The following is a 13,029-nucleotide window of genomic DNA, read 5'->3' on the forward strand; positions in this document are numbered from 1 at the left end:
CCCAAACTAACATGAGACCAATAGGTAAAACATAACCATCGCTTATTAGCATGAGATATTTCCACATAACATTATCTTTTCAGGCTAATAATATCATTTTTCTATAATAATAGTACTATTATCTTTCCGGTGACTTGAAATAAAGCAAGGAAGAAGAAACAAACGGAATCAAATTGAGAAGCATGATTACGAGGAAAGTCTCCTCCCCGTATCCCCGTAAGTCAAAAGGCTTGGGGCGCAATAATCATTATTTCTATCCAATGAGGGGGTATTTGGAACACTGGTACTTTTTGCTAAAGGTATAGTGTTTAGTTTGAATTTGACTTAAATAAATACCTCAGTTTTATTAAAAAAACAATTTTATGCATCCTGCTTGGGAGGATGTCGGGCCCTTCGTTTGGGTGTTCTAAACTGGTAATCTCCACTTAGCGGTGGCAGAAAACCGTCATTAGCTGAGCTAAAGATTACAACGGCTGACTCTACCATTAGATGTCGATTGAACTGTCCAGATGGTCCTAATCTCCTTCATCAAACGCGTTGTACGAGCTACGACCAACTCCAATGTAATACATCAGTGAAAAATAAATACCTACAAATAACACATCACGTATTGGCAATATAATTCTTTTTGTAACATCACTGAAAAATAAATACCTACAAATAACACCATCTTCTTCTAGAGCTAATAAAATTATATGTTCTTTTTGTCTGATAATAATAATACTATTTCAGTTCCTTGTAAGAAAAAAGAGAAATGAACAAGCTAGAAAACAAAGGGAATCAAATTATGCGGTGAGAGGCCCTATCCGTATTCCTATTCCCTATCGCAACCGACGGTTACCGAGCTTTGAGGTGACCTCTCTCCAACAACTTTTCCATGACCTCTATGTGGGTATAGCCACTGTTACGCTTACTACTCTAGAGTCTAGAGGTAGAATCAAGATTAAAGGTATCCCTCTTGTGAAGCAAAAGGCTTGAAGGTTTTTTACATCCATGATATTTAACCATGAAACTATCCCTTGAAAGGTTGTTTCAAATATGGATACTTTTTTCTAAAGTTATGGTGCTTACTTGAACTAACACCAAAAATTGGCAAAGAAACACCATTTTCCTGACAATTCCTAAAGCACGCAAGGCTTGGTGACCATCATTTAATTACGGTCGCAAGATATTTCCTCTCTTAACATGAATTATAAATCAGTACTACCAACAAATAACATTATCTTTTTAAGCTAATAAATATCATAGTTTTTCCTGAATAATAGTAGTCTTATTTATGCAGTTACTTGAAAGAAAGAAAGCTAGAAGAAACAAAGGGAATCAAATTGGCAAACAAGATCAGGAGGATAGTCTCTTTTGAAGCTAATGAATTTATCCTTTGGTTTTTTGTGAGAATAATAGTATTACCTATATTTTCAGTTTTTTCTAAAAAGGAAAGAAGAAAAGCAGAAGAAACAACATGAATCAAATTGAGTGAGATGCCCCTATCCTTATTCCTCCTCCCCAGGCGGCGGTGGTCCCTGGGTCACTCCCATCCATCCTTTTCCAGAGTGCGCCAGTACGTGCAGCATCTTCTTCTTCTTCTTCGTCCCGCTCGACCCCTACCTCGCCTATAAATAGGCCTCGCCGCCTTGCCATAGTTCTTCAAGCAATCCAGCAAGAAGCCAACCAAATCCTCCATCTCCGGCCGTCCAGCCCCAACCAAGCTCGAAGATGTCGTGCTGCTCAGGAAAGTGCGGCTGCGGCGACGCCTGCAAGTGCGGCAGCGGCTGCAACGGCTGCGGCATGTACCCCGACGTCGAGGCCGCCAGCACCGGCAACGTCTTCCTCGTCGCCGCCGCCACCCACAAGGCGTACGTGCTCGTTAATTATACTAGTAACTAATTACCTCGAGCACAAGGAGTAACTAATATGCTGATCTTGGGATGATGTATGCAGGAGCGCCGGCGGGATGGACATGACCGCAGAGGCGGAGAACGGTGGCTGCACCTGCAGCAAGTGCAACTGCGGCACCAGCTGCGGCTGCTCCTGCTGCACCTGCTAGGTCATCAATCAACAAGTTGATCTGGCGGCTTGCATCACTACTTAATTACCACCATGTAACGCTACCTGATGGAGGGCTAAGCTACACATGCTAAGCCTGTACACTGTACGCCCCAAAGCTGCGTGCATGTCTGCATGATCTGCATGCATGCATGTCGCATCCTAAATAAAAACCCCCAACCTTAACTACATGTCAATTTTGGATCGATCTTAATTTGGGATATCTGAAACTTCGGAAGCACTTTGAACAGCGCATAGTGTCACACCGGCAAAGTAATTAAGCTCTTGAGGAAAATCTGACAGAAGTTGCAGCGGTATTTCAGCAGAGATGGATCTGTCCCATGAGCACATACAATAAGTTATTGGCATCGTAACACGGCAATATTTGGAACATGAAGTTAGTGTTGCTCAAGAAATTAATCTTGAGAAATTCAAAGCTCCGTACATGAAAAATATATCTCAGTGCACGAATATATCCAATGGAGGAATTAACCCACTCATTTTCAAGGTACTTGTGCTGCCATTGCATAGCTGGACAACCAAGGAAATAATGAAACTTTTGTACAAAATATCAACATAATAGACATACATACACCGTGCAATACAAAGAAAGTAATGAGACTTTTGTGATGTGAACAGAGGTAAGATGCAAGCAATACAAATTCAGGGTGCCGCTTGGACAACGTTGACGAGCTCTCGTGACTCGCGATGGCCTGCGACATATGCGGTGACGACATCGATGCCATCAGGGAGAGCGCGTCAGGGAGTACGCTCTCCTTCCTCTATGGCAAGCTTACCAATCTCCATGAGGCCGCTCGTCTCTGCTACAAAATCCTTCTTTGTCGCGTGCCACTCTTTTGCTGTGTGCTAAAAAGCGGCAGAATATGGCAAAGGTTGCATTTGCCATGTACCGAACATGTAGATACACGGTAAAAAAAAAGAGCACAAAAATAGACGACAAAGATATATGCACGGCAAAAACGCACAAAACACAAGTCAAAGAAAAGTACATGACAAAAGAGCAAAAAACACGGCAAAGCTAGGCGCCACGTGTCCCTACAGGTTGCATCTGCCGGAGCCGTTACAAGGGCATGGCTTTTCCATGTGTCTTCTAATGGATACACCATAAGATTAGGGTCACTCGACGTCCCCTTCCCCAGCGTGGCGTTTCTTCCTGCCAAAATTTTCCCGCGCAAGGGAGAATTTACCATGTCTTCTTTGCGGTGTAATGGGGAAAAGCACACGCAAAGGTGTGCCTTTTCCATGTGCATTTCAAATACACACGGCAAAGACACACCTTTGTCATGTGCTTTTCTCTCGTATATGGCAAAGTCTTTTCCTGCCTACTTTTTTCTCCACTTTCTCCCCGCCAATTCCTTCTTGCCATATTTTTCTGTCATCATTTCGCCCTCGCGCCACTACATAAAGCCATGTATCCAACACAAAGTTTCAAAACCCAGTTCTCCCTCCATTGGCCCCTGCCGCCACAAACCCTCTCCGCGCCAGCGCTGACCCCACAGGGTCGTTTTCCAGCCGCCGTCGAGATGTCTCCTCGTTGTCACGCCGATCTGAGCTCGACGGGCTTCGACCGAGTCCGCTTGTGGCCGAGGGGGCGGGCATTTCGGGGTAGAAATCACCGCCTCCAGAGAGCGGGTGTGGGTTGGCACCTTCAACACAAAGGATGAGGCCGCTCGTGCATATGACGTTGCGGCATGGAGGTTTGGTCAGCCACGCCGCAACATGAACTTCCTGGAAATTGGCTGTCAGGAGCAAGCCGACGCGGTCACTCTGCAACCACGCTTTGTGACGCAAGAGGAACATCAGGGGCAGCGGGGGCTTGCCGTTGCCAAGTCAGGCGAGTGGGCTAGGGCGCAGTAGCGACTCCACCATCCCTAAGACGTGGAATACGAGTGCCAATTCTGTAGGGAGCAGAAGACGGAGAGTAGAGCCGCGAGGCCAGAGAAGAGGATGAGAGCCATTCTGGGGGAGTACGCCACCGAACTGTCATCGACGCTCGACCCGAATTCTGAGAGGTGTCTAGATATCATCGAGTCAACCGCGTCCGAGGACACCAAAAACAATTTGGATATCTACTGGGATTAGTCTGTGTCTCTCTATGTCGTGCATCTACCTATTTTTCCGAACCAATGTCGAGTTGGACTGTGTCTAGTTATTTCAGTGTCTAGTTCATGTGTGTCTTGCATTAGCAAGGGCCTTGAGCATGGCGCAGTAGTGCTTCTTGTTGATGGTCATGCCGCCTTGCGGAGTGTTCCTGAACTCCGCCTCTAGCTGAATAGCGTAGTGCTTCTTGTTGTCACGGAAGAGGCTCTCGATGGCATCCAAAATATTGTGCGGCCTGGAGCCATGCGCATGAAAATGACGAAGAGGTCGCTGGAGATGGATCCATATATCCAAGAGAGCATGGTGAAGTCATCCCAACCCCAATCTGACGTGGGTGATGTGTTGGAAGGAGTAGCACCGGCGTCGCCGATGATGTGGCTTGTGAAGCTATAGCGACTGAGTGGGACGAGAAACAATTCGCACGAGTTGGTCTAGTTGGGGACGGTGAGAACAAGGTGATGAGGACATGCAACTTGATGGAGGTGGCATATGTAGATGGATTTGGGAGGGTAAGAGGTGCGGTTTTGCTGTCAATGGTCTTGCCCTTAGTGACCCTGATGACGATGAGCTTTCGAGCGCCACCTCTGGAGCATTGAGCTCTGCTTCTTAGCAACGTAGATCGACCTCTCGGGAGGAAGATTTAGCTTGGTGATGGAGTTCTACCTCACGCACGTCCAGGGCTTCGGCATGAGACTTAATCTCGGCCTCCTTCTGCGTGATTTCATCTGGAGTCATGGTTGAGGGGCAAGAGTGGTGCTAGGGTTTTGGTCAGCGAGGGTTTATGGCGCAACACTTCAAGTGATTTGGGAGAGATAAACTGAGCGGGAAACTGGTTCAATTAAGATGTTGGCTTCAAAATCTGAATCCGGTTAAAAACCTTTTTTTAGGAAAATCAGTGGGCTTCCCCACTGTGTATACTTATCATTTTCAAAAAGTTATATGATTCAACGAGCTATTGCTAGAGGATACCAACAACAAGAAACTATCTAAAAGGCCATAGGTCTAAAAAAGAGAGAAAAGAAAATAGAGCTACCAGATTATCTAAATCTCTCAACCCAATTCTTGAGCCTAGCATAAGACTTCCTAGAAGCCTTATGAACAAGAAGAGCCAACTCTTCCTTGAATCTTTTCCTGCATTTGTAAAGATTGGGGGTGTTTTCCTTGAAAATAAATTATTCCTGGTCGTCCAAATAGTCCATGCAGTCAACATAATCAATTCCATATAGAAAGGTACTTTCAATTCATTTTTTAGACTGGCAATGATACTTTAAATGCCATTCTGCTAAGGCGGTGTCCAAGAAGAGTAGAGATATTGCCAACATAACTTAGCAAAGGGGCAATGGAAAAACACATGGTTTCTAGATTCCAGCTCATCATCATCACACATAATGCAGGAGTAGCTATCCATAAAAAAAATCTCCCTTTGAAGCATTGTTGTGGTGTTCAGGCGATTATGAACCATGAGACAAAAGAAGACTTTATGTTTTTGCTGACATTAGCCTTGCTACATCCATTTCAAGGAAAAAATTATGCTACCAAAATCCATCAAGGAGCTATAAGTAGAGGAAACCTTTATTGTCACCATATCACCAAAAACTGTCCAAGTTTCAGTGTCCATAGCTGGCTCATGGTCCACGAGTAAAGCTTGAAAGAGGTGAAACTGCAGCAATGCTTTCTCAGATAAGGGCAAATGAAATAGATCAAAGGCTCTAGCACAAGTAATGCTTGTTTGATAGAGATTCATTCATCCTTGCAGAATGATTAGAGACTTGGCCAAGTATCCTTGAGTGTCAGAGCTGAGCATTTATCTTGCCATAGTAAGATGGAGTTTTCTGCAGTGTTTGATAAATATAAAGCTTCGGCTCCTTCGCAAAAGGAAAGAGAAAGAAGAAGCAAAGCAAGGAAGAAACAAAAGGAATCAAATTGAGTGAGAGGCCTCTATCCAGCTTATTCATCTTCCCCAAGCGCTTTTGCGGCGGTGGTCCCTAGCTGGCTCCCCTCCATCCTTTCCCAAAGTGCGCGTGTACGTGCAACATCACTCATCTCCATTCTTCCTCCTCTTCTAGGTCGCTCCCCTATAAATAGCCCTCTCTGGCTTGCCATAGCTCCTCAAGCCAGCAAGGAAGCACAAGATCTCCTAGCTAATCATTTGTCAAAGCCTCCATCCAACCCCAAACAAGCTCGAAGATGTCGTGCTGCTCAGGAAAGTGCGGCTGCGGCGACGCCTGCAAGTGCGGCAGCGGCTGCAACGGCTGCGGCATGTACCCCGACGTCGAGGCCGCCAGCACTGGCAGCGTCTTCCTCGTCGCCGCCGCCACCCACAAGGCGTACGTCCATGTTTATCAATCCTCATGCATCATGCAGTCAAGCACAGATCATATACATATAGCTAGCTAGTTCCAGTAGTTAATTATGCTGATCCATGTTGACTGTCTTGATTGGGATGCAGTAGCGCCGGCGGGATGGAGATGGCCGCGGAGGCGGAGAACGGCGGCTGCACCTGCAGCAAGTGCAACTGCGGCACCAGCTGCGGCTGCTCCTGCTGCACCTGCTAGACCGTCAACCATCGAGTTGATCTGGCCGTCTACGTTAACTACAACCATGCACTGCTACCTGATCGATCTAGGTCTAAGCTACACATGCTAGACCTGTCTGTACGCCCCTGCATGTTTTCGCATGATTTGTATGCCTAAATAAAATTCCCCCGGTTTAACTACATACTACAGTACGTACGTCTTAATCATCTTCATGTCGATCTTAATTTGAGATGTAAGAAACGATCGAAGCACGTGAGAGTTGAACAGCGCAGACCGCAGAGTGTCACCTGCTTCAGAGCTCAGGCAAAATAATTTAATTCTTGTGAAAAAAGCTGACTGAAAGTTAAAGCAGCTACTAGTAATGGATTCATGGATACTTCCCATGCGTACAAATAATAAAAAAAAAATGAATTAGTGCTAGGAGGAACTAGACACTAAATGATACTCCCTCCATACCAAGGATTAAGGCGTAAAAATTTGGGCTCGTAGATTAAGAAAGGCCAGCGATTGAAATTCTTTCCCAGCATGCCCCTACTAACGCTGAGATTAATTGCTACGGTTTCTTTTCAATGGAAACAGTCATTGGTTCTCTCTCTCCCCGCATGGCATGCATGTCTTTAATTTTTTCATTCCCAACGTGCAATAACTGCACCTCAGGCTGCATGCACCACCCACAACCAATGCCCATCGCCTGAATTAGCTCCTCTTTCCCGATTATTTAGGTTCGGCTAACAACCACCAGGGGTAGTCTTGGAAGAATTGGGATAAACCAGCCATACGCCTTATGCTATGGCGAAAATTTGAAAAAAATATTACGCCTTATGCCCTGAGAAGGAGGGAGTATAGTAGAAGCGGGACCTCGGCGTGAGAATTCCGAAATTCGTCTCGACAGGATTCGAACTCCTGGTCGTCGGACATAGCGCCACTACGACTCCAACCACTGGGCTATGCCCACGTCCTCCATGCGTACAAATAATTAGGAAATGACCAGTAGCATTGCCAAATTCGAAGATCTGCACAAATGAAAAGTCCTCAGTAGACAACGACATGCATACATCTGATGGAAGAATCCTTTTCAAGCTACTTGTGCTGCAATTGCATAATTGCAGCAACCAAAAAAAAAACTTAAAATTCTTCTACGAATATGAAAACAAAAACGCCAACATGATTCATACACACCATGTCTGACACAAAAGTTTCAAATACGGATTCAACCACACACAGAAATATATATATATATATATATATAGGAGACAGATCCAACAGTACCCGGTTCAAAATTTAATAGGCATACTAAGCTGAGCTAGCTACTATTCATGGCATATGTATGCTTACATATCAGGCCTTTTCAGTCCCCATTGCACACGGAAGGTCCTTTCCATGTGCGGTGTAAAAACATTTGACGCTCCAAAAATTCGACTGTCTGTACGTGGCCTAAGCAGGCTTCTCCGTGGGTACATGACACACTGAAGCATCCTGGAATCTTGTGTGAGTATCACACACGGCCGAAAGATTGTAAAACCATCATCCTTGTCGCATGTCATCTCACACGGAAAACGAAGGCTGGATCGTGTGTAATGCTTTTGCGGCGATTACTTTATCTTCATCGTTCCTTTTTCTTTGCATCATCTTAAATATTTTTATTTCAAATTGTTGGTGAATTTTTTGGTCGTCATATATTTCTGCTATTTTATGATTTCGTTCGAAATGCGATGTTCGCACCGTTTATCTGTTTCTATTAAATGACTCGCATGATCTTCCCGCTAGCAGCCTTTCACATCGGCATCATGCCTTACTGAAATTCTACTCTCGGTTGCATCGACCTCGCGCCTTTTGATGAGCATTCCTCGTCGCTCGGTGTTGCGGGAAGCGTCATCGACGTCGTAGGGTCAGATTTCAAATAGGGCTCGCTCCAGCGGATGAATAGTATTCTCGACTCCAATGGATGAATAATATTACTCATGGATGCTACGTCCTCGATAATGCCATTCGTATTCTTGGCTCCCGACAACACCAACCAGCATGTTCGGGTGCTTTTGTCTTAGAATATTGTTGTTTGTGCTCTAGCCATGTTGGTTGATTAATTTAATGTGCACGTAGCCTTAGCATTGTGGTTTGAGTTAAAAAATTACGAGAGAGCCCTCATTTGTCTCTACTATTAAGAGCAAACTGGTGAATGTCTGGTGTCACATTTTCAGGATGGACAATAATACCCCCCACGTCACGAAGAAAACGCAACTAACAAAACAACCCATCCACGCCATTAGGCCTAGCTGTTCAAAATTTCAAATGGCACAACAAACCAGCTCTACGGTTCTCAACTTCACGCACCAGTATTACATAATTTTCTCAACAAACTGGCCCTACTCTCAACTTGACGCACCACTCCTACACATTCTCAACAACATTTCAAAAAACGTCCGGATCCTATTATTTCTCAACAACTAAGAGGCATTTCTCAACAACATTTCAAAAAAGCATCCCGCTAGCTCGCTACTTTTTTTGCACAACTAACAGCAAACATGCGTTCCGGATGTTTCACAACAACATTTAAAAAAACAACCCGCTGACTAGGCGTAGCAAAGACCCTGACATAACACTGACCAAAGTCTGATGCCGGTCATCGTCTTCATCGCCTTCTCCAAAGACGCTGCCGGCCACCGTCTTCACCAGGAGAACACTCACAACCATAGTATTCATCGAGCAAGGGGACCTTGGCCGCCACTGCCTCGCATCAGGAGCCGTCTCTATAACCTCGATTGTCTTCATCACCCTGACCAAAGTCGATGCTCGCCACCGTCTTCGTCACTCACGGCCATCATCTTCATCAAAGCAAGGAGAACTTCCTCGCATCGGTTCCGTCTTATACAGTTAGGTTCCTCGTCATGTCCACAATTTTAATCCATTTTCACAATTTTAATCCATCCGCAATCACAATAGAAAGCACACTTTGGTTGGTGATGTACACTGCAACATTGAACTTCTCAGCATCTGAGCCAGTTTTTTGCTGTAGTTCCAGAGCACATACAGTTTCATAAGTTGCTTGATCTTTTGACGTAGTTAGGTAGCTACACTAGAATACCTGACGCTCTGCAAGTTCACCCCTACCACTGGAATCAACACGGAATAGCGCAATCACAGAATCCACATTTCTATTATTTCAAGGTAAAACAAAAACACATAAGCACAGTTCAGATCTATCAACTTATAAAATTTGCAGCAAGGTCATGCCTACCAGAAGCCTGGCAGCAAGGCCCAGGAGCAAGTTGTACTGGTGCTCATAGGTGTATGATTGCTCATGATCAAACAAATATGTTGATATAATCGTTGGCATACATTGTCAAGAACAGCATTAGCAATGCCTTCAGGGTGGCTGAAAACTCCATTAAGGAAACAGTTTGGAGAAATACTCAGGATGGACCAGCCAATGGACAAGGATTGTTACAACATGGCTGTGCGCATAGTGGCATGTGATGAGATACAATTTTTGATAGAGCCTCCCGTGCACAATATGGACTTAAGATTTTGTGTAAGTTATTATAATCGCATATTTATTGTCACTGTTATGGTTCTAAACCTTTTTTTCATTTCAGTCGGCGATACTCCATGGTAGAAAACATCCACTTTGGCGTGTTAAGCCAGATATTAAGGAGTTGGCAACATTTTTTCATAGCTGGCCTGGGATAGACCATAATATATCATCATGCAACATGGTAAGTTAGTCTCTTTTCCATTATTAACATGATTTATGTGTTTTAATGCTCACCACTTGCAGATTTTTTTGCCACACGCATTTCTTGGCCACTTCATCTTGTTCACCATCGACAAACATGAGTGTCGTGTATGTATTTTAGACCCATGTTCTGAAACTCTATCAGAAGAGAGGTACCAACTAAAATTACAAAGGTGTTCATTCTATCTAAATGATGCTCTTGAGATAGCGCAACCTGCCTGGTTCCAATATTTATTTCTGGCCACGTAAATATCCTCACAATATCCCAATACCAACAAGCCCCGACAGGTGATTTTTCTCAGTTAACTTTACAAGCAGCTTATTTTATTCGGAAGTTCTAATGACCAAGATAATGATATGTTCCATTTATTTGCAGAAAATTGTCTGGATACTTAGTATTTAGTTTTATGCTTTCATGGGATGGTAAAAGATTTGTTCATCCAGTTTGCAGTGTGAGTACTCTATATTCACAATCTTATATTTTTTGTGGGAAGAAAACTTCATGTTAACATGATATACCAATTGTGCAGGATGGTTACGAGCTAAGGAAAAAGTTTTTGATACACATACTCAAGTATCTGGCTAATGAAGTTGAAGACAACATTCCTGAGATCGTGCGAGAATACCTTAGACGCGTCAACGGACCATGACTTTAATAAATAGTGCATTCAGTCATTTCTCTTCTACAAAATGAATTGTGCGAAGTGGATCTTTAAATAAGTATTATATATTTATTTTATATACTTTAATAAACACAGTACAATCAAAGACGCTCATACATACGCGCACACACTCACCCCTATGAACGCACACGCACACCCTACCCCTATGAGCACCTCCAAGAAACTGCGTTGAAGAATTAATATTTGCATGCATTATTTACACGTTTATGCATTTGACACTACGTTAAAGGGCCGTGGCGAAGCACGGGCATTCTACTAGTATTAATAAGTGGTTGATTTTGTTGTGAAGTGTACAAGTAGATTGCCTAGCCCTTTTCATCAGTTCGTACTTTTGGTTCAAGTGGCTAGTGCATGAAGCTTAACATGGTATCAGAGCCCCAGGTCTCGAGTTCAAATCCTGGCTTTCACATGGTTTTCGCAATTAAGCCTAAAAATTGCTGTTGCCCCCTCTTACATGGTTTTCGCAATTAAGCCTAAAAATTGTTGTTGCTCCCTCTTTAGCCACCATCTGTTTGTGTGCTCTTCTTCTTTCACGTGTTGACTTTCTCTTCTCCCGTCACACGCAAGTGGGGGTGTTGTGAAGTGTACAAGTAGATTGCCTAGCCCTTTCCATCAGTTCGGACTTTTGGTTCAAGTGGCTAGTGCATGAAGCTTAACAGATTTGGTGTCATTTTTCTACAAGTGCCTTTTAAAAGTACAAGATTATATCTTAAAAGAAGATTTAGTCATTTCTTTTAGGGTTTATTTTGTAATAGATGGAGACTGCTCATGTACTTATACCATAATATTCTACTTTAAATATACATTGTATTCTCTCAAAAAAATTATACATTGTATTGATTGTAAAAAAAAGTAGAGCTAGCAGAAGAAACAAAAGGAATCAAATTGAGCCTATCCTTATTCTGCTTTCCAAAGCGCTCTTGTGCGGTGGTCCCTAGGTCGCTCCCCTCCATCCTTTTGCCAAAGTGCGCGTCTCCGTGCAGCATCTCTCAACTCGATCTCCTAATCTCTTCTTCTTCCTCCGGCCTATAAATAGTCCTCGCTGCGTTGCCATAGTTCCTCAAGCCAGCAAGCAATCAAGAATCCAATCAAAGCCTCCATCTCCATCTCGGGTCATCCAGTCCCAAGCTCGAACCGAAGATGTCGTGCTGCTCAGGAAAGTGCGGCTGCGGCGACGCCTGCAAGTGCGGCAGCGGCTGCAACGGCTGCGGCATGTACCCCGACGTCGAGGCCGCCAGCAACGGCAACGTCCTCCTCGTCGCCGCCGCCACCCACAAGGCGTACGTCCTTGCTCATCAATCTATGCATCCTGAATCAAGCACCGGATATGTTAATCTAGCTAGCTAGTTCCATTAGTTAATTATGTTGATCCATACTAACTGTCTTATTGGGATGCAGGAGCGCCGGCGGGATGGAGATGGCGGTAGAGGCGGAGAACGGCGGCTGCACCTGCAGCAAGTGCAACTGCGGCACCAGCTGCGGCTGCTCCTGCTGCACCTGCTAGATGGTCGACCATCCACTGGTCGCCTGCTACCACCATGTAACGCTGCCCTGATCGAGGGCCTATGTATGTGTGCCCCTGCTCTGCATCTGCAGCAGATCATGCATATGTGCGCCCCAAATTAAATAAATTTCGCCCGGTTTAACTGTCCTAAACGTACATGTGTCATCAATTATCTCATCGTCGCCTTCACGCAGTGGCGGAGCCACATTAAGGCTGTGTAGTCACTTGACTACACAGTTTCTTGGCGATACAAGCTTAAAATGTGTAAAAATAATTATAAATTTATACAAATACATGTATTTGACTGCACAACTTTAACATGACTACACATGGTTGATGTTCTGGGTCCGCCACTGCCTTCACGCCGCATGCTTGCTTCCACGTAATTACTACTCGGCATGTGAGTTT

The 13,029-nt window shown here is 44.3% G+C and overlaps 3 protein-coding genes across 4 annotated transcripts; all 3 read left to right on the plus strand.

Moving 5' to 3' along the window:
* The first annotated feature begins 1,626 nt into the window (after positions 1-1,626).
* LOC124659123 (metallothionein-like protein 2C) lies at positions 1,627-6,880 on the plus strand. Its single transcript, XM_047197059.1, has 3 exons — positions 1,627-1,713; positions 6,352-6,491; positions 6,614-6,880. The coding sequence occupies exons 2-3, from the start codon at positions 6,352-6,354 to the stop codon at positions 6,717-6,719; spliced, it is 246 nt and encodes an 81-aa protein (XP_047053015.1). The 5' UTR covers positions 1,627-1,713; the 3' UTR covers positions 6,720-6,880.
* LOC124659122 (metallothionein-like protein 2C) lies at positions 1,713-2,232 on the plus strand. The gene is made up of 2 exons (XM_047197058.1): positions 1,713-1,853; positions 1,939-2,232. The coding sequence occupies exons 1-2, from the start codon at positions 1,714-1,716 to the stop codon at positions 2,042-2,044; spliced, it is 246 nt and encodes an 81-aa protein (XP_047053014.1). The 5' UTR covers position 1,713; the 3' UTR covers positions 2,045-2,232.
* LOC124659124 (metallothionein-like protein 2C) lies at positions 6,279-12,773 on the plus strand. Of its 2 annotated transcripts, XM_047197061.1 has the most exons (3): positions 6,279-6,351; positions 12,258-12,397; positions 12,516-12,773. In XM_047197061.1, exons 2-3 carry the CDS (start codon positions 12,258-12,260, stop codon positions 12,619-12,621), a joined length of 246 nt encoding a protein of 81 aa, XP_047053017.1. In that variant the 5' UTR covers positions 6,279-6,351; the 3' UTR covers positions 12,622-12,773. The 2 variants fall into 2 exon arrangements, with proteins under 2 accessions (XP_047053017.1, XP_047053016.1); XM_047197060.1 differs by lacking the exon at positions 6,279-6,351 and having other exon boundaries at positions 12,158-12,397.
* Positions 12,774-13,029: the final 256 nt, after the last annotated feature.

This window comes from Lolium rigidum, chromosome 6 (genome assembly GCF_022539505.1).
Source record: "Lolium rigidum isolate FL_2022 chromosome 6, APGP_CSIRO_Lrig_0.1, whole genome shotgun sequence".
Classification (NCBI taxonomy): Eukaryota; Viridiplantae; Streptophyta; class Magnoliopsida; order Poales; family Poaceae; genus Lolium; species Lolium rigidum.